Source organism: Taudactylus pleione, unplaced genomic scaffold, assembly GCF_031769625.1.
Source record: "Taudactylus pleione unplaced genomic scaffold, aTauple2 ptg000465l, whole genome shotgun sequence".
In the NCBI taxonomy this organism is placed as follows: domain Eukaryota; kingdom Metazoa; phylum Chordata; class Amphibia; order Anura; family Myobatrachidae; genus Taudactylus; species Taudactylus pleione.
This window is the reverse complement of record NW_028284867.1, coordinates 662,790-683,714: the sequence shown is the minus strand read 5'-3', so window position 1 is coordinate 683,714 and position 20,925 is coordinate 662,790. Positions and strand designations below refer to the sequence as shown.

Sequence of the window (20,925 nt, the reverse complement as noted above, 5' to 3'; positions counted from 1 at the left end):
CTGTGACAGCATTGACTATGGTTCATTTCCTAGCTCAACCTGCATTCTGGTGACTACTTCATCAACCTCTCTGTCTTCCCTCCTGTCCTTCCAATGGGTAAAGATAGAAAGGCTGCTACCAAGAAGGACTCTGCCCACTCGTCAGGCACATCCTACTTTCAAGATTTTGCTATGGGGCCCACAAAGTTCTAGCTACACCCCTGCCTCCAGATCTCCAGTTCTACATCTACGGGAGTTAGCCCTCAAGTACTCTCTCCACCACATTCAATATCTTCAGATACGCTTTTTCAGATTGAATAACTACTCTATCCAATCATGGCCACAGAGGAGGAGAGTGGCATCACCCAGGTCTTGCAACTCCTGCATTATATGTCAACAAAACAAGAACATAGGATTCAGTATACAATTCATACAGAGTTAACTACCATCCAGGCTGATGCGGCGCATTTGGACACCAGACTGCACATGAGATGTTCACGGATGCTTCCATTGCTTCTCATGGTCTGCAAGAGTCAGTGATACCAGTAGACTGAATTTAAGCTCCTTCAGGGAAGCCATGACCTTGATAATAGGGGATGGAGGAATAACCTACAGATTTGAGGCATTTTAGATATCCCTACCCAGGGCCTCATAGACTTTCTTACCAGAATCCTTAATGAAGTTCTAGAACAAAACCCTAACTCCACCATAATGTTTGACAGAGCGCAGAGGGCTTTCTGACCTAGAGGCTCCCCGTCAAACTGACCTAGAGATGTAATTTATCGTCTGCATTATTACACTCAGAAAGAGGACATCCTCTGTAGGATTCACCCTCTTGATGGCATTGATATCAAAGGGCAGGGATTGAAGCATCCTAAAGGTCATCAGACCCTGGCAACTTAACTGGCCTTATCCATCATCATGTGGCCCCTTTTCCTGGTGTGAAGCAATCCCAGTTATCTAAAGAGGCATCCTTTGGCTCCCCTGATTGGGTCATTGAAGCTGCTTCTTGTGGAGCTCATGTTACCTGCCTCGCAAGTGCCTTAGGTTTTTTGTGAGTCATGTATGCTGCCAGGGCAGATAACACATTTTAAATGTGATACCGCCCCTTCCCTCTTCTTAATGGTCTCAATTTTCCTATGGCCCTCTTTAGTAATAACAGTAAGAGTAAAACGTTAACATTAGAGGTTGCTATACTTTATTCCCACCATCTTCCTTACCAGGCCTTGTAAAGGTTTAGTTTAGTAGAAGACAGGGCACTTTTGGTTAAATACCAACTGTATGAACAAATGTACACTTTTGTAAACCTTTATGTTCCTTACCAAGACCAGCCCCATTTCCTTACCAGAGTTTTGGAGCAGGTGGACTCCCTGACTGAGGGAATTCTAGTTGTTGGGGGGATTTGACCTGGATCATCCAGCCAGCGATGGGCTCCTCTCGCAACTCCACCAGATGCTACCTGAAACCACACCATGCATGAACATCAACTGGTTGACACATGGAAGTTCCAGAACCCAGGGGGTAGGGACCATACATTTTATTCCAACCCACATGATGTATACACCATTCTTGACTACTTCTTTCTCCATCAGAGATTTTACACCAAATCAGGCCCATCTCTATAGGTCTCACTACATGGTCTGACCACACTCCGATATCATTGACGCTCCCATCCTTTCATTAAACAGTGTATGTGGAGAATTATTGAGTGCCTTCATACATATTCGCACTTTAAGTAACAATTAAACAAGGCTATTAATGATTACTTTGACCTTAACGAGACGCCTGGGCTGCCGATGGTCACGAATTGGGAAGCAGGCGGAAGCTTATCCAACTAGGCTCCGCACTTAAAAAAGGAAAGGAGAGTCATAAACTGCAACTCTTACAAAAGCTTAAGACTTTGGAATTATTCCATATGGCCTCCTCATAAGAACTGGTCCTTGCGGAGTTGGAAAATACGAAAGCGTCATTAAATAAATGTCTTTCTGATAGAATAATACAGGATTACCGCATTTGTCGGAATCGGTACTTTCAATTGGACAATAAGCCTGGCAATTTACTAGCCTGGGCTTTACAAGCCCAACTAGCCACTTATATATACAAGTTATCAAAGACTCCAAAGGCACAGAACGCAAACTCACTTTAGACGTCGCAGATGCCTTTCATGACTACTATACTAAATTATATAATTTTAATGATAAGGTAACACCGTTACCTTAGTAAAGGTAAACCCGCACCTTAGTAAATGTACCCCCAATTCTCAAATCCATGAATCCAGTGTCGCATTACATACGTTATCTTATAGCAATGTAATAGCCGATGAAAATGCCTATACCATTTGTGTGTGTGTGTGTGTGTGTGGGGGGGGGGGTATATTTTTCTGATAAGCATAAACTACTGTATTACTTTCTATACGCACAGTGGGAATGATTCAGACCCACTCGCAAGTGCTATGCGCTCGCAAGTTGGTCGATGGCCGGGCAGTGCGCACAGCCCGGAGCGAGCTAGAAATCACTCGCTCCGGGGCTCGCAACAAAACGGGGCGGCTGTCGATGTTGATCAACAGCTCGCCCCGTATTGTAGTCGGGGAGGGGGGGTGGGTGGCCAAACGGAGGCGTTCCCGAAGTAGTTGTCAGTAGTTGAGCTTCTGGCTCTATTAGAGCCGGAAGCTCACTGGGGCTTGCGGGAACGAGATCCTACCTGGTGGTCATCCACAGCTTAGCGAGCGGCCAGGAGGCCGACTCCAGAAAAAAAAAAAATACCCTGATTCAGAGCGTCCAGCTCTGAATCAGGGCCTGTATCCTCAGGCTTCTATGTATGACCTGTATCACAAGTTACTTTATACACGTTCTATCCAAAAAATTGTCTATTACCAGACATATTATATTATATGATCATTTAGTGCAGTGGCGTAACTAAGGGGGGTCGAGCGGTGCGTGGGGGGCGCCGCCGGCCACGGTACCAGCCCACCCTGTTTAGACTGTGTAGCGCCGACCGCAGTGCGTGCAGTCAGCGGTACACATTTACACAGGACCGACGCTAGGCTTCCCTGCGCCCAGCGCCGGTCCTGTGCTGCACAGCTGAGCCCCTTCCCTCCCCCTGAGCACTTACCCAATAGCGCCAGGAGGAGGGTGGGAGGCGGGCTCAGGCTGTGCAGTTTAACACACACATCGCTGCCAGCGCTGCGGCGATGTGTGTGTTAACCAGCAGCCAATGAGAGTCAGACAGACTCTCATTGACTGCTGCAGCGCCCACTGCAAGAGCCGGGCTGGAGCTCACTCATGAGCTCCGCCTTCCGGCTCCTACAGTGGGTAATGGGAGAGACGTCAAGACGTAAAGGGGTGTGTGTCATGTTGACAAGCCCCATTTTTAAGTGACCACGCCCATTTTTCACTGTGTGCGCCGGGGCTCCATTTTCACATTTCTCCTGGGCTCCAAATACCCCAGTTACGCCACTGATTTAGTGCTATACACCTGATTCCATGCTCTGTGAAATTAGTCTCCCTCCTCTACATCCATAGAGTGTAAAGCAGTGTTGGCTAACCTTGACACTCCAGCTGTTATGGAACTACATAACCCAGCATGCACTGCTACAGTTTGGCTATTAGGGCATGCTAAAACTGTGGCAGGGCATGCTGGGATATATAGTTCCACAACAGCTGGAGTGTCAAGGTTAGCCAACACTGGTGTAAAGGAATGAACAGCACATCCCATCTCTGCCTAATTCTAGATTTGAAATTCCACAACCTCTCATCGTTAAATTGGTCATATATACAGTACATATACTGTACAGTACTGCTCACTTCATACAGTACTGCTCAATTAATATATACAATACATATACAGTACTGCTCACTTCATACATATAGTAAAAATACAGTATTGCTTGGTTCATATATACAGTACCACTCATTTCATATATACAGTACATATACAGTATCGCTCACTTCATATATACAATATATATACAGCACTGCTTGCTTCATACATACTGTACACTACATATGCAGTAGTGCTCGCTTCATCATTACATTACATATACAGTACTGCTTGGTTCATACATATAGTACATATACAGTACTGCTATGTTCATACATACAGTACATATACAGTATGTGCTCGCTTCATACATACAGTACATATACAGTACTGCTTGGTTTATATATACAGTACATGGAATTGGTATGAAATACCGCCGGCCGCATTCCCGGCAGCAGCAGCCCGACATCAGCAGAGATCCCGGCAGTGGAAGCCCGACTGCGCTGGAAATCCCGATCGTGGATAGGTAAGTATTGTCTAACCTAACCCCCCTAACCCTAACCCTCCTTAGGGGTGCCTAACCCTAACCTCCCCCCCAAGTGCCTAACCCTAATCCCCCCTCTAAGTGCCTAACCCTAAGTCCCCCCCGGGAGCCCTAAACCTAACCCTCCCCCTCCCCCCCGTAGCAGGCCGCTCGCGGCGCCCGACATCACTACGATCGGGATGCCGGGCGCCGGTCTCCCGGCGTCGGGTAAATGCCGGGCATCTACATCTAGACACCCCGCATTTCACCCTTGCCGGGATATGACAGTCGGGAAGCCGGCTGCCGGCATTTAGACAGTCGGCTTCCCGATTCCATACCCAGTACATATACAGTACTGCTTGCTTCATATATACAGTACATACACAGTATGTGCTCGCTTCATACATACAGTACTGCTTGGTTCATACATATAGTACATATACAGTACTGCTTGGTTCATATATACAGTACATATACATTATGTGCTCACTTCATACATACAGTACATATACAGTACTGCTTGCTTAATATATACAGTACATATACAGTATGTGCTTGCTTCATACATACAGTACATATACAGTACTGCTTGCTTAATATATACAGTACATATACAGTACTGCTTGCTTAATATATACAGTACATATACAGTATGTGCTTGCTTCATACATACAGTACATATACAGTACTGCTTGCTTAATATATACAGTACATATACAGTATGTGCTTGCTTCATACATACAGTACATATACAGTACTGCTTGCTTAATATATACAGTACATATACAGTATCGCTCACTTCATATATACAATATATATACAGCACTGCTTGCTTCATACATACTGTACACTACATATGCAGTAGTGCTCGCTTCATCATTACATTACATATACAGTACTGCTTGGTTCATACATATAGTACATATACAGTACTGCTATGTTCATACATACAGTACATATACAGTATGTGCTCGCTTCATACATACAGTACATATACAGTACTGCTTGGTTTATATATACAGTACATGGAATTGGTATGAAATACCGCCGGCCGCATTCCCGGCAGCAGCAGCCCGACATCAGCAGAGATCCCGGCAGTGGAAGCCCGACTGCGCTGGAAATCCCGATCGTGGATAGGTAAGTATTGTCTAACCTAACCCCCCTAACCCTCCTTAGGGGTGCCTAACCCTAACCTCCCCCCCAAGTGCCTAACCCTAATCCCCCCTCTAAGTGCCTAACCCTAAGTCCCCCCCGGGAGCCCTAAACCTAACCCTCCCCCTCCCCCCCGTAGCAGGCCGCTCGCGGCGCCCGACATCACTACGATCGGGATGCCGGGCGCCGGTCTCCCGGCGTCGGGTAAATGCCGGGCATCTACATCTAGACACCCCGCATTTCACCCTTGCCGGGATATGACAGTCGGGAAGCCGGCTGCCGGCATTTAGACAGTCGGCTTCCCGATTCCATACCCAGTACATATACAGTACTGCTTGCTTCATATATACAGTACATACACAGTATGTGCTCGCTTCATACATACAGTACTGCTTGGTTCATACATATAGTACATATACAGTACTGCTTGGTTCATATATACAGTACATATACATTATGTGCTCACTTCATACATACAGTACATATACAGTACTGCTTGCTTAATATATACAGTACATATACATTATGTGCTCACTTCATACATACAGTACATATACAGTACTGCTTGCTTAATATATACAGTACATATACATTATGTGCTCACTTCATACATACAGTACATATACAGTACTGCTTGCTTAATATATACAGTACATATACAGTATGTGCTTGCTTCATACATACAGTACATATACAGTACTGCTTGCTTAATATATACAGTACATATACAGTATGTGCTTGCTTCATACATACAGTACATATACAGTACTGCTTGCTTAATATATACAGTACATATACAGTATGTGCTTGCTTCATACATACAGTACATATACAGTACTGCTTGCTTAATATATACAGTACATATACATTATGTGCTCACTTCATATATACAGTACATTTGCAGTACTGCTCTCTTCATGTATACAGTACTGCTCGTTTTATATTATACATTACTAATTGTTTCATATATACAGTACATATACAGTACTGCTTGATTTATTTATACAGTACATATGCAGTACTGCTCTCTTCATGTATATAGAGAGTACATATATATTGCTTCTTGTTTCATATATACAGTACATATGCAGTAATGCTTGCTTCATATATACAATTCTGCTCACTTCATATAAATAATACATATATAGTGCTTCTCGCATTATATATGCAGTACAGCTTGTTTAATGTATACAGTACTGCTCATTACATATATATACAGTACTGCTTGCCTCATATACAGTGCTGCTCACTTCATACATACAGTACATATACAGTATTGCTTGCTTAATATATACCGTTCATATACAGTGCTGATCACGTCATATATACAGTACATATATAGTACACATACAGTACTTGCTTTATATACACAGTATTGCTTACTAGATACAGTACATATATAGCACAACTCCCTTCATATATATACAGTACTGTTCACTTCTTATGTACAGCACTGCTCGCTTCATATATATACAGTACATATACAGTGCTGCTTGCTTCATATATACAGTACATATACAGTGCTGCTTGCTTCATATATACAGTACATACACAGTGTTGATCACTTCATATATATACAGTACACAGTATACATACAGAGTACTTGCTGTATATATACTATTGCTTGCTAGATACAGTACATATATAGCACTACTCCCTATATATATATATATATATATATATATATATAATTATATATATATATATATTTAGTACTGCTCACTTATATACAGCACTGCTTGCTTCATATATACAGTACATATACAGTACTGCCTGATGTATATAATTAGTACATATACAGCACTGCTTGCTTTATGTATACAATACATTACAGTACTGCTTGTGCTTACAGTATATACAGTACATACACAGCACTGCTTGGTTCATATATACAGTATTGCTCAGTTCATATATACAGTACATATACAGTACTGCTCGGTTCATATATACAGTACTGCTCGGTTCATATATACAGTACATATACAGTACTGCTCGGTTCATATATACAGTACATATACAGTACTGCTCGGTTCATATATACAGTACTGCTCGGTTCATATATACAGTACATATACAGTACTGCTCGGTTCATATATACAGTACATATACAGTACTGCTCGGTTCATATATACAGTATTGCTCAGTTCATATATACAGTACATATACAGTACTGCTCGGTTCATATATACAGTACTGCTCGGTTCATATATACAGTACATATACAGTACTGCTCGGTTCATATATACAGTACATATACAGTACTGCTCGGTTCATATATACAGTACATATACAGTACTGCTCGGTTCAGCTTCAATTTGTTATGATAGCATTTTGGCGCTGTTGGAAAATAAGAGGAATATCGGGACTGTTCTTATTTCTGGGGTCATATTTCAGAATGACATAAAAGCGGTTCATTTGCATTGAGCTGTGGACATAGGTTATTTTCCCCGACCCAACCCTTAAAAATAACCCTTACATATAGAGAGAATTTTGTATTTTCTGTGCTATGCAATGTTATTAATATATAATTATGTTTTTTCCCCTTTAGAAAAATGGATCAATACTTATGATAATGATCTGGACTTCCAGTGCCCAAGTCAACTCAGCATTAGCGTAATTACCAGGTAATAAAAATATGCTATAGATACTAAGCTATCCCCTCAATTCCACACAGTAGATTCAGCAGACATTTTATGGGCTGGACCAATTTACGTCAGAACGCAGCTGATCATTCCACTAAGAGACAATGACCTCTCTGGAACATGATGCAATTGGTTCACTCTCAAAATGGCTGCCGCACCTGTGAGACAATAACGTGTACACATTAAGGGGTGATTCAGAGGTGGACACTATTGCTGTAGCGGCTGCAGCTTATGCCGCAGCACCTACAGCATCTTTATGCTAATGCTACAGTCGATGGGCATCCTATTGATACACCCACCAACTGCGGTACAAATCCGCCAATGTACATACAAAGACGCACTACCGGCAGGCCATTGGCAGCAACATTGGACATTGCATCTGCCCTATGGCAGGCGCAGTATCCGACTGACCATGGCCGCCGGTGTCAATGTCTAAAGATGCAGTTGCTGACATCACCATGCTCGCCACAGTCAGCCATTCCCCCCCCTAGCCACCACTCAGAAATGCTCACTGAAATTGCATGGATCTGCCTGCGATTGTGCTGTAACCATAGCGGCGGATGAGCAGTGCGGCCCGGATGCATACAAAAAGGCAAACCATCGGCAACTTGCGCCCGATGCCTTCCCCGCGCCCTCTTCTGAATCAGGCTCTAGATTACAGTTTAGATTCACACTTTTCTAACTTTCACGTTGGCATTTTGACAGTGAAGGTTGATCCCCCACACGGGCCCCTGGGTCCAGGGGGGCCCACACCGCACCTCATATTTTCTAATACATACCCCTCCGAAGTCCCGCGTCGGGTGTTGCAGCCCTGCACAAAACGCCTGAAAAATGGCCACCGCAGCCATTTTACCATCGTTTTGCGCATGCCCAGTGGGGAAATCGCGGTGACCTGTGCATGCGCAGTAGACTCTGGGCACAGAATAGTGACCAGATTCTACTGCTGCGGTCAGTCCGGGTTGCCTATTGAGCAGGGTTTCTCATTCTAAACTCTAGAGTTGAATGACAGGAACAGCAGATGTATAGATATATATGCTATATATATGCTATAGTTTCTTAAAATAGACAGCTGAAGGTGCCGTTCTCAGGTATTTAACATTTAACACTTAAATCTTCATATTGTTGCAAATAATAAAAATCCCATCTCACCAAAAGCTGCGCTGCTGGGTGCCTTACTGGGCAACTCCACATCATGGCCTCTCTCTGTCTGTGGATAAGAGTCCTGTGGACTCCTCTGTCTCTGCTGTTCTGCCGTCCTCAATGGCTTTTATAGTCCTGGGCACATCAGGTGGTAGTTTGGCACAACTGGTGGTTCAAGCCCCCCTCCCCACACACACACACACACACACACACAAACATACTCCCCCCACTGAGTCACCCACGCTGAGTGGGCTTTTGAACCAATAGGCAGGAGTCAGCGTCCATTTTTAAATAAAAAAAAACATCTTAAAAAGTCTACTTTTCCCGATTTTACCAAGTGTTTCCCTATGGTCCCAGCAGGGGTCGTTTTTCACGTTTTTTGGAAACAAATACGGTAAGTGGAAACACTTGATCGTAGGGTTCGTTTTAACAATGTACAACATTGCCAAAAACAGCCATAATAGTATGCCACTGACAGAGCACTTTCAGAACAGGTTAGGGAGAGCGTCTGACCATGAATTGAGGAGGGCCTGCACAGTGGGAATGCGTAAACGGTCGTTACTTTCTATATTTAGTATACTGTGCCATTTTAATTATTTTTATTACAGTGATGTACAGAAATGGTAGTATATAAAAATATATTTTTCTCGTTCTTTATCTTCCTACAGCGTCCATAATAATAAATATGAGGATCGCGTCTGGGACTTCAGCTGTCAGAAAACCTTCTACATTACAGAGACGTGTACCTGGACCAACTACTATGTCAATAACTTTGATGAACAGTTTTCATTTACCTGTCCATTGGGCTCTGTCCTGAGCGGTATGCACAGCACACACGATTTTACGGAGGACAGAAGGTGAATAGGCCGAGTAGTAATACATTCATAAGGGAAATGAACAACATCTATAAACATTTAGGTTACATGACCACTGAGAAACAAGTGGCTTCCATTAAATCATAGTTATTGAGTACTCCCTTCCTGAGGTTCTCGGTCCCAGGGACAATTTTTGGGGCGTCCACTTCTATAGCTCATGTGGGAGGGTTGTCTACGCTGCCGTGATCTTGGGAGAGCTCCCGGAAAATTCAGTAGCCTCTTTGACAATCCCGGAGAATAGGCGAGTATGCGTTAGATCTGTGAGGCCCAACCGTACGTATCTGCCAACACAACATGGTACCTCTGAGCTTCAGGAGTCTATTTACTAAGCTTTGGATGGAGAGAAAGTGAACGGAGATAAAGGTACCAGCTAATCAGCTCCTAACTGCCATGTCACAGGCTGCGTTTGAAAAATGACAGATAGGAACTGCTTGATTGGTACTTTATATACATTCATTTTATCTCCATCCAAGGCTTAGTACATATACCCCTTAGGTTGGAGGACGCAGCAACACCTGCCCACGTGCAGAGTGATATAATGGTTCAGCTATTGCCCTGAATAACAGATACAGCTCAGCAGCCCCAGGACTGACTGGTCCTCTACCTGCTTCTTCAGTCCCCATTCTGTTACTTTCTTTGCAACGGTAAAGCCGCCCATACACGGTGCAATAGGCGATGGGGAATGCGACGTTCGACATATCGGGCGGTCCTCACACACAGAGCGATCGGGTGGCCAATAGGCCGGCTCCCCCACCCGCATAGCACTGTATGGGATCACACATCGCATCACCAGATCGACTGAACCTGCAGTAAGATCTGGGGTGCGATGTACAACCCCACGGTCGTATGGGGGCCTTTAGCCCTGTACAGCCGATTGGCCATGCAGGCTGCAGGCAGTAGTGATGATGTCACATAGGAGACAGGAGATTTATTAAACCTTCTGAAGAGTGAAGTGGAGACGTTGCCCGTAGCAACCAATGAGCTTCTCCCTATCATTTTACTGAACATACTTGGTAAATGCTAGCTAGAAGCTGATTGGTTGCTCTGGCTGCTCTCCACTCCTTAGACGCGTAGCTACATACTGTATCTCCCAGAGATAATGACTAGTGCTGCGGTAATGTATAAAATTCATCATGGCAGATGTAGCTTCCCCCACCAGCACTGGGAATCTCCTACAGCATGTATATTTTTGGAGGCCACATTTATAATTAAAAACAGACACGTCTTGGATAAATCTTAACTTTATTACGCATGCATTATAAAGTTGGTATATCGTTTAAATGGAAAGGTCCCTTCCTGCTGCTGAGACTGTTACAGATGGTGGTTTCATTATTGGATGTTGGTACCTATAGAGAACTATAAGCTGTCAGCCAAGCAACAGCGCCGCCTGCAGGTTTTAACTAGGCCGTAAGCCTTGTTTGATAAATCAGTGTACAAATGTTCTAATACAGAGATACCACATAAATCATTAAGATTATTTTTTACAGTTAGCGTTAGTTATTTTTTTTATTGTTTTAGATTGTTTCCCTCAATATGTCATTTGTAGGTGGAAATTTTATTGCTGTCAAGGAGAGTGGCCGGTATCGCACAACTGCGAGTGGAGCCACTACGTCAATGACTTTGATGGGCTCCTGAGATGGGAAGCACCCACTAATCACTTCCTGACTGGGGCTGAAAGTACACATGACAACCACTCAGATTATGGCCCTGATTCAGAGCCGGACGCTCTGACCAGAGCGCTCGCTCTAAATCAGGGCCCACCTCCATTAAAATGGAGCGCCCTCCTGGACGCCCGTATAGCTGTGGGTCACCACCCACAGCATATACAAGCGTGCAGGATGATGGTCGCGATGGTCTTGACCATCGCGACCATCGAAACTGCGAGCAGAAGCCTCCGGTTGAGTTTTTCAACCGCAAGGCCAGGAGTGATTTTGGCTCTATCAGAGCCAAAATCACTCCCACTGACATCACTAGTGATGTCAGTGGGGCCGGCTTCAAACGGTAGGCGTTCCCTTGGGAATGCCTCCGTCTGGCAGGCACGCCCACCAAAGGGGGCGTGCTGTCAGTCACCATCGACAGCACGCCCCCTTTGATCAGACACTCCGAGCGAAGGAAAGTCCTTCGCTCGTCGGGTCTCGCGCATGCGCACGACGGAGCTCCCTCCGTCGTGCGCATGCGCAGTGGGGACCATCGACCCACTTGCAAGCGGACAGCCGCTCGCGAGTGGGTCTGAATGAGGGCCAATGTGTTCTATCAGTGATTAGTTTCTGCAGAGAGTGCCTTTTTACACCAAATGTAAATGTTTCCTTACATTAGATATCTATCCTCTGATTTTGGCTCTGCCGTTTCTTCCTTTGAAAAGATTTCAGTTTTGTTTTTACGTAGCTGCTTTTTATAGAACTCCAACTGCTGCAGTGCCACCTACAGCCAGTAAAGGCAATACAGAGCCAAAATCTAGACTGAGAGACAAAATCTAGACTGACAGACACCCGTGAAACGCCAGATAATTTTAATAATACTATCAAAACGGAATGCGTATGTAATCCCGGTGGACGGAATGCCGGAGGTCAGAAGACCGACCGCGGCATCCTGATGTGTAAAATACCGACAAGTGCTGGTAAGTATATTAACCCTCCCCCCCCTAACCCCCCACAGTGGTGCCTAACACTAACCCCCCCTTCCCACACCCTAATCCTCCTGGGGGGTGGGGCGCCTAACCCTAGACCCCCTCCCCATAGCCTAACACTAACCCACCCCCGGAGATCTCTAAAGTTAACCCCCCCATCCCCAGCCTAAACCTAACGCCAACCCGTATACTTACCTGCGGGATGACGGGGGTCTGGATGCCAACACGGTATGTTGATTCTCTTCTAGATTTGGCGTCGGCATTCTGACAGGCGTCGGGATTCCGGCATCAGTATATCGACGTCCGGGATCTCGTCCGCCGGCATTCTGAACGCATCCCAATCAAAACTTTGTTTAATATCTTGTAACATGCATTCCTTTTTCTTCTTTTATCTTTTTTTTTTAGGGTGGGTGGTGGTGGGGATGTGGGTGGGTTGTAATTTAACCATTTAATGAGCGGTGAAGTTTTGTGCATGTTCACAGCATTTTAAAGTAAGTGTGACAGGTGGCAGACATACCACCACAATGTGGTATGTCCTTTGCTGCGGGGAAGCAGCATTTTGTGGCTCGTTAACTGTGCCGTAACATGACTATATGGGAAGATAGGTGGCAATGTGGCACAGTGCATAATTTTATTACTAGAGAATGGTTATGCGTAGTGAAGGTCTCAAGATCAGATAAGAGGGAGAAGTCAATAATATGACAGGATACAGAAACCAGGATGCTGAAGCTAGACCCAATACTCTGCCATGGCATGGTGCATATAGTAGGATTTGAATAGACAGTGCCCCATTTGAATTGGGTCCAGCAGTCACGTGACAACAACTACATTACTGCACACCTTCACCTATAGGGAGTTTCCAGCAAGAAGTTGTGTTGTGTCCAGAGAGTCTAAAAGGCAGCAGTGACCGATTAGGATGTAAATTATCTGAAAAACTTAAATGCTAACACATTGGTAGCTAAATGTGAGTGCTAACACATTGGTAGCAATTCTCTAAACTCTTGTCTCTATTGCAAGGCCAAAAAGTTTCATAATACATCATAACACAGATCAGCAACTTGCTTTATTATTATGGGGCACTTAATTATTACTTAAGTGCCCCATACATCTGCTGGCCATTTCACAGATTCCCTGATTCGAAATGCAGATTGTCGCTGATGTATTTTTGGCCTTAACTCATGGTACGTAGTGAGACCTAGTGCTTTATTAGGGGTTATCTTTAACCCTTGATAAAGATAAACAAAGCTGGCGGTAAGGATCTTCATGTGACACACGCTAATGGGCCAAATTAATCCTTTGGAACACTATAATGTGTTCTAGCTTCCTACCTTTCGCAAATATATATATTCAGATTGTAAGCTCCAATGGTGCAGGGACTAATGTAAATTATTAAAATATTCTCTAGTTGTGATATATAAAGGATAGTAATATATTATGCAGAGATATATATGTACATATACTAGAAAAATGAAACAATTCTGGCGCTGAAACAATGGTCCAATATAATATAATATAATAAAGACTGCTGCAGATATCAAACTCCGTGTAAGTTTGAAGAAAAGATCAAAGAAAAAAGAAAGGGGGAGAATCTGCGCTGTGTATAATGTGTACTGGTGTTAATATTGTATGAAAATTCAAAAACAGATGGTGACAAAGAGCATAAAATGACATATATTTAATACATATTAAAAAACACACAACAATGACAATAATTTCATGAATCAAGAAACCATTAATAGGAAGATAATTGCCAGTGACCGAGATAAAGCATCTCTGCAATCTATCCCAATTGAATGAAGGTAATAGCTGCTGGCATCTGGTATTATGAAAGTCTCTATTTGTGTCTAGTGTCAATAATTCCACTGGAAATTGATGGAAACTATCAGTTCACTTGTAACATATAGGAGATCACCGTTGTGATTGTCTTCAGCAGACACAGCTGATATAAATCAATATATGAGAATCATGTCACAATTCCTGCAGCAATTAAAGGGTAGATCGCATTTAAATTATTGAAGCATATATAATGTTCCGACTTTTATAGTGGCTCTGCTGGGATATTAATATTGAATAAAAATCATACAAGTCCAAGATAACCCCAACGTTTTTTAGGGGAATTATCTTATTATATTAGAGGCACATGTGTAACCGCTTGACTGTTGTTATATTGATAGATATTCATCCCAGACGTCCGTACTGCATAATTAGAGCGCTGCTCTGAGTACTCACGGATCAGTAAATCAAACGGTATGGGGGCCCCCTATTTCCAGTGCCGTCCTCAGTGCCCAGTGGCCAGGGTATCCAAGGTGAAAGCTGCTGGTGCCGTAAATAGCAATGCTGGGGCGTATCTCCGTTTATTCATCCAGCAATGCGTTCAAGCCGGCCGAGTCCTACTGGTACACTGACCGGCTCCCAGACAGAGATTCACAGGTGTCGGAGTAATGTCAGCTGGCAATGGTATGTCAGATCGTGAATAGGTCCCGGCTAACGCGTTTCGTCACAGATCATATAACTTTTTCAAAGGTAATGGTATGGAACACTCCAGATCTAGATATACCTGATACCACAGGTGTTTTTTATGTAAGGTCAATCAAGAGGAATCAATGTTTGATTAAGTATCCACCTGATGCATGTAGGTGCCATCTGATTTAGACATGACATATCTATACTAGTTATTCAGAAAGATAACTCAAATAATATGACAAAATATATATATATATATATAAAAAAATAATAATAATACTGTATATATGTAGGAAAGAGGCAGGGAGCACACACAAGTTAAGAAAACAATTCCCAATAATCGTGTCTTCACTAATACATACACTAAGGTAGTGAAAAAACAATTCGATTAAGCCAATGGTAAATATATAAACATTGTTTAATTATAAATTGCATAAATAAATATGGGATATGATCACAGTCCCCTGATATCACAAACTCGGTCAAACATATAAGCTTATATGAAGAAAAAGGGGGGGAGATATTAAAATATAAAAATGAAAATAAAAATAGATAATTATAAAAAATGGAATGTCTCTCAATAGAGTAGTTCAGAAACAAAGGTAAAAAAAAGCTCTTTTCAGGCATAGCACATGTTATCCATATACCCTTTGTTCAAAATCCACCGTATTGTGGGCCTGATTCAGACCCACTCACGTGCGCTGAGCGCTCACAAGCGGGTCGATGGCGGCACAGTGCGCATGCGCACGACGGAGCCGGCTCCGTCGTGCGCATGCGCGAGACCCGGATAGCGACAGGCAATCCGTCGCTCCGGGTCTCGTACCAAAGGGGGCGTGCTGTCGATGTTGAGTGAAAGCACGTCCCCTTTGGTGGGCGGGGTGGGGGCGTGGCTGTCCAGACAGAGGCGTTCCCATGGGAATGCCTACTGTCTGGGGCCGGCCCCACTGACATCACAAGTGATGTCAGTGGGAGCGCTGTCCCCACGCTGTCCCAACACGCTGCAAAGCACATTCATTCACTGGTGAGAAACTTACCCTGCTGGACACTGATCCAGGGTTTGAGGCGGCCGCCGATTACATCTGGAAACACCCTCACCAGTCCCTGTTACACGCTTGGGAATGTGTGGACTATGTAGGTATGTTTAACGGGGAGACGGCAAGTTAAGGAGCAGACACTGCCGTATGTTTTAAACATACCAAGGTCCATACATGGTTGCTGCAGCAATTTAAAATTATATACTATATACCTGCTTCCTAAATAAATAAAAGAGACACCAACACTGGATGATTTTAAACCCCTGGAGCAGGCTATTCCGATTGAGGAGGAAAAATACGTATTGGTGCATTTAGCACAAATTACTAACTACATGTTAGTTACAAAGATCTATTGGACACAATACGGTGGATTTTGAACAAAGGGTATATGGATAACATGTGCTATGCCTGAAAAGAGCTTTTTTTTTACCTTTGTTTCTGAACTACTCTATTGAGAGACATTCCATTTTTTATAATTATCTATTTTTATTTTTATATTTTTACATTTTAATATCTCCCCCCCTTTTTCTTCATATAAGCTTATATGTTTGACCGAGTTTGTGATATCAGGGGACTGTGATCATATCCCATATTTATTTATGCAATTTATAATTAAACAATGTTTATATATTCACCATTGGCTTAATTGAATTGTTTTTTTCACTACCTTAGTGTATGTATTAGTGGAGACACGAATATTGGGAATTGTTTTCTTAACTTGTGTGCCTCTTCCCTTTGTTTTTCCATACACCCATTAGCGGGGCAGACTACCCCTCATGCGGGAGCAGCATCAAGCTAAGAATATATAAGCAGAGTGTTTGGCGCCCATTTATATATCTTTTTCTCCTGCATATATGTATATAAACCACGTGTATATGAAAAATGAATACGCAAAAGTAAATTTTTGATAGGATTTCTTATTTTATTATTATTATTTTCTTATACTTTAGAGTATTTTAAATGTTTTCTATGTAGAAACAGTACATGTATTCATTAATAATAATATGACGCCATAATCCAGTTTTTTTCAATATCATTTAACAGTGAGTAAATATCAATTATTCCTTCCATTGCATTACATAATGTCATTTTATATTTAGATTGTTATTGGCCTGATATCCATAGCCTACACTAAGTCTCACTATTGACTACTCAAGGGGAGATGCATCGATCCTTGGAGAGGGATAAAACTGGAGAGGTTGCCTGAAGCAGCCAATCAGCTTCTGTCATTTCAAAGACGGTGCTAGATTCTCTCTCCCAGGCTTAATACATCTCCCCCTCAGTCCGTTCCCAGCTACGTGACATTAGTTCATTATTACACCGTTCATGGGTTCATCATTTTTATTGTCCAACACTATGAAATTGTAATCCAGGGACAGACGGTGGAAATACTACTCCTGCGAGAAATGCCAGAGGAATTCTCGCCCACATAGGGGTCTATTTACTAAGCAGTGTTAGGAGACAGAGTGAAAAGTGATAAGAAAGTGATAAGGTGCCAGCCAATCAGCTCCCAACTGTCATTTTTCAAACACAGCCTGTGAGTTGACAGGTGGAAACTGATTGGCTGGCACCTTATCACTTTCTTATCACTTTTCACTCTGTCTCCTAACACTGCTTAGTAAATAGACCCCTGAATGTACTATTCAGCGCCTTTCAATGCTGCCACATCTTAATTGGTTTCGGCTGCTGGACTTAAAGCGGCAATTATAGTCAAACGGCAATTATATTTAGGCATGTTCCGTATCATATATAATTGACCCTTTAAATCCAATGTCCAAAACTGCAACTGACAAGGGGGCTTTGAAAAGTGCAGCATAGTAAATGTAGTCCTTGTGTTATGAGGGAACAAAATGGCTGCCAAAGAGCCACACTTTGCTTTTTATGTATGTGTCAGGATTCAAAAGTGTATAAATAGAAAATCATTTGTACCAGTGAGGGAAAGTGTCCTTTGGCCCACATTCTCATCATAGAGTTGTATGATTCAACACTATGGACCTGATTCAGACCAGCTCGCTAGCGCTGTGAGCTCGCAAGCGGCCCGATGGCTTGCGAACGAGCATGCTTCATTCTGCGCGTGCGTGAACTACTCTGTGCGATCGCAGGCCGCTCGCTCGCCCTGCAAAGACAGCCCAGTGAAATGAGTGACAGGAGAGGCCGTTTGTGGGTGGTAACAGGCACTAATAAAGGGGGGTTGGAGATGCGAACGCAGGCGTGCCTGAGTGTTTCAACGCCCTTTTTAAGACATGCATAATTAACAGGCAGCGTCATAGTACACGTCACATGCCTGTTTTTTACACTGAAGTCCTCGCAATGCTTGCTGCAGGGTAAGGCAACCACAAGCGCTGCGATCGCTACCGATGGTGCTCGATGTAAGAAATGTTTTAACACACTTCCTGGAGATGACGTGCGCTAGTGGTCGTCTCAACATACGCTAATGGGTGTCTGCATACACAGAGCGATCGCTCGCACAGCCAAAATGGGTTTGCTAATGCCTTGGCGAGCGATCGCTTCAGATGTCGTCATCTTGAAAAATTTGCATACGCTGGACGCGAGCGATCGCATCTAGCGAACGGATCTGAATCAGGCCCTATGTGTCTTTTGCTTGCAGTAGCACACAGATATATACAATTGTAACATTAGATGTATTAAATGTTGCTATTCACACATTCTCATGCAGAGAGAACAATAAACATTTTACACATTGTTAAGCATTGTAGGTCATAGAAAAAGATCTAGAATCCAATGGTTATAATTCCTTTATTAATAATAATAACTTATGGTGCATACACAAGGAGCGATAGCTATCATCCAGCACACCACTAAATCACGGACTATGGGGCATATTCAGTTTGGAGCGAAAAGTCAGTTGCCGTAGTTTTCACCGTCATCGCTGGTTTCTGGTGCGAAAAAGTACCGCGTGCGTGCCCGCGTATCACCATATTCGATTTGAAATAGGCAAAAATGGGACCCGGTGAATTCGTAATCAGCTAAAAGTCCTGTCATTTTGGGGGAAATCAGCCCGACGCCCCCTCCCCCAAAAGATGCTATGACATGGGGGTTAACTTTGGGTAAAGGTATGTGGGGGTCTTTAAATGGTCTCAATAGCTGCTGTTTTGCGTTTTTAAGAAGGTGGTGAAGAATAGCATTAAGGAAGTTTTTTTTTAAATAAGTAGCCCCATCAAATTTGGGGTATATGAAAAAGGGTGCAAGGATATTTTAAAGTTGCTAATGTGAAGTTTTAAAATACGGAAAAAATCCACCTGCCGCAACTACCTGCAATGAAAAAAAAACCTGGGGCAGAATTGGGGACCCCCCTCCCCCCTGAGTCTATTTCACTAGTTTAGAAGTTTGTCCCCCAACTTTGGTTTTTTTTTCACCCCCAAAAGTACTTTTTTGGGGTGTCCTAAGGTACTTTATTTAAAAAAAAATTAACATAGAATACCTTTGGGGGACTGTCCAAAGGGTGCAGGGTGGTTTTTGACAGTCTGCACCCCAAAACCCCAATTCTGCACTTTTTCCCCACCACCTATTCATAGGTGATACTTTTTCGCCAGGTCTGATGCATTAACTTTTCGCACCGGCGAAAAGTCGGACAAATTGAATACAGGGATAAGAGGAATTGACGCAAAAGACGTCATCTGCGAAAATGTTTAGCTGAGAACGGCTTTTCGCTCCTAATTGAATACGGCCCTATAGCGACCCGCGATCAACGATCGCGGGTCCCTACAGTAACCTGCTCCATATCGAGCAGGTTGGCCTGCATGCACGGCCGATAGACGATATTGCTATTATCCATACATGCCCGCACATCGCTGGTTGTTGGAAGGGGCCAAAAAATGAACAATATCGTTCAAATTGTGCATTATATTCGCTCCGTGGGTATGCACCATTAGGCAATGATGCCCCCTGTTGATATTATAGTACTAACACATGGACCATTTTTAGTGAGATCATATTCTCCCTGCCACGCCCACCACACAGGGTATAAACTAGGTTTACAGGTGTAACAACCTGGCCTCGTGTGAAAAGCATAGTCGGGCTGCGTGTCTTCCATTTGAATCTTTAGACCGTTGCCGGGAACAGGGGTCGCTAGCGTCATTGTTGGTGGCCTGGGGGGATAGTGTGAGTGCACGACGTGTCTCCTGCCTAAAATCTCTGGTCTCATTTCGAGAGGAGGGCACCCAGAGTGTGATTTGCCGTAACACTTGCTGCATCCCGAAGAGAGCATAGCAGCTTAACTGCAGTTTTTGGGCATAGTTTGTATAGTTTATATTCACATTAGTATCCATATTAATACAGTGTTTTTTTTTTTTACTTTACTAACATCTTTTTGGTTGGTTACTTATATTCATTAATACTTGTACAGGTACTTACCCATATACATATCGTTAGATAAGGTGATTTATACTGTTTTCAGTTATACTTCATAATATTCAGTGTGTTACTTATATTCCGATAATTAGTTGTTTATAATCATTTACATACACCTTTTAAAACTTCTCATAACAAGTAACCTTAATTGGAACGACTGTCTTGCATGGTGTAATTAACCTTTTGTATCCAATTAACTTAAACTCAACTGGTTACACATTGCTCTTTAATTCCTCGCTCTTTTCATAATTCAATATAAATATATATATAAAAACTTCTTGTTTTGTATATTATTCCGTCCAATACAATATTATGAGATAAAACTGGGTGTGCCGTAGCTCACTTTCAGAGGAGGAATGTG

At 43.0% G+C, this 20,925-nt stretch overlaps 1 protein-coding gene across 1 annotated transcript; it reads left to right on the top strand.

Annotated features, from left to right (window-relative positions):
* The first annotated feature begins 315 nt into the window (after nt 1-315).
* On the top strand, nt 316-17,651 carry LOC148504591 (hemagglutinin/amebocyte aggregation factor-like). The gene is made up of 5 exons (XM_088448834.1): nt 316-511; nt 7,962-8,037; nt 9,864-10,052; nt 11,617-11,769; nt 17,567-17,651. The coding sequence occupies exons 1-5, from the start codon at nt 316-318 to the stop codon at nt 17,649-17,651; spliced, it is 699 nt and encodes a 232-aa protein (XP_088304960.1).
* Nucleotides 17,652-20,925: the final 3,274 nt, after the last annotated feature.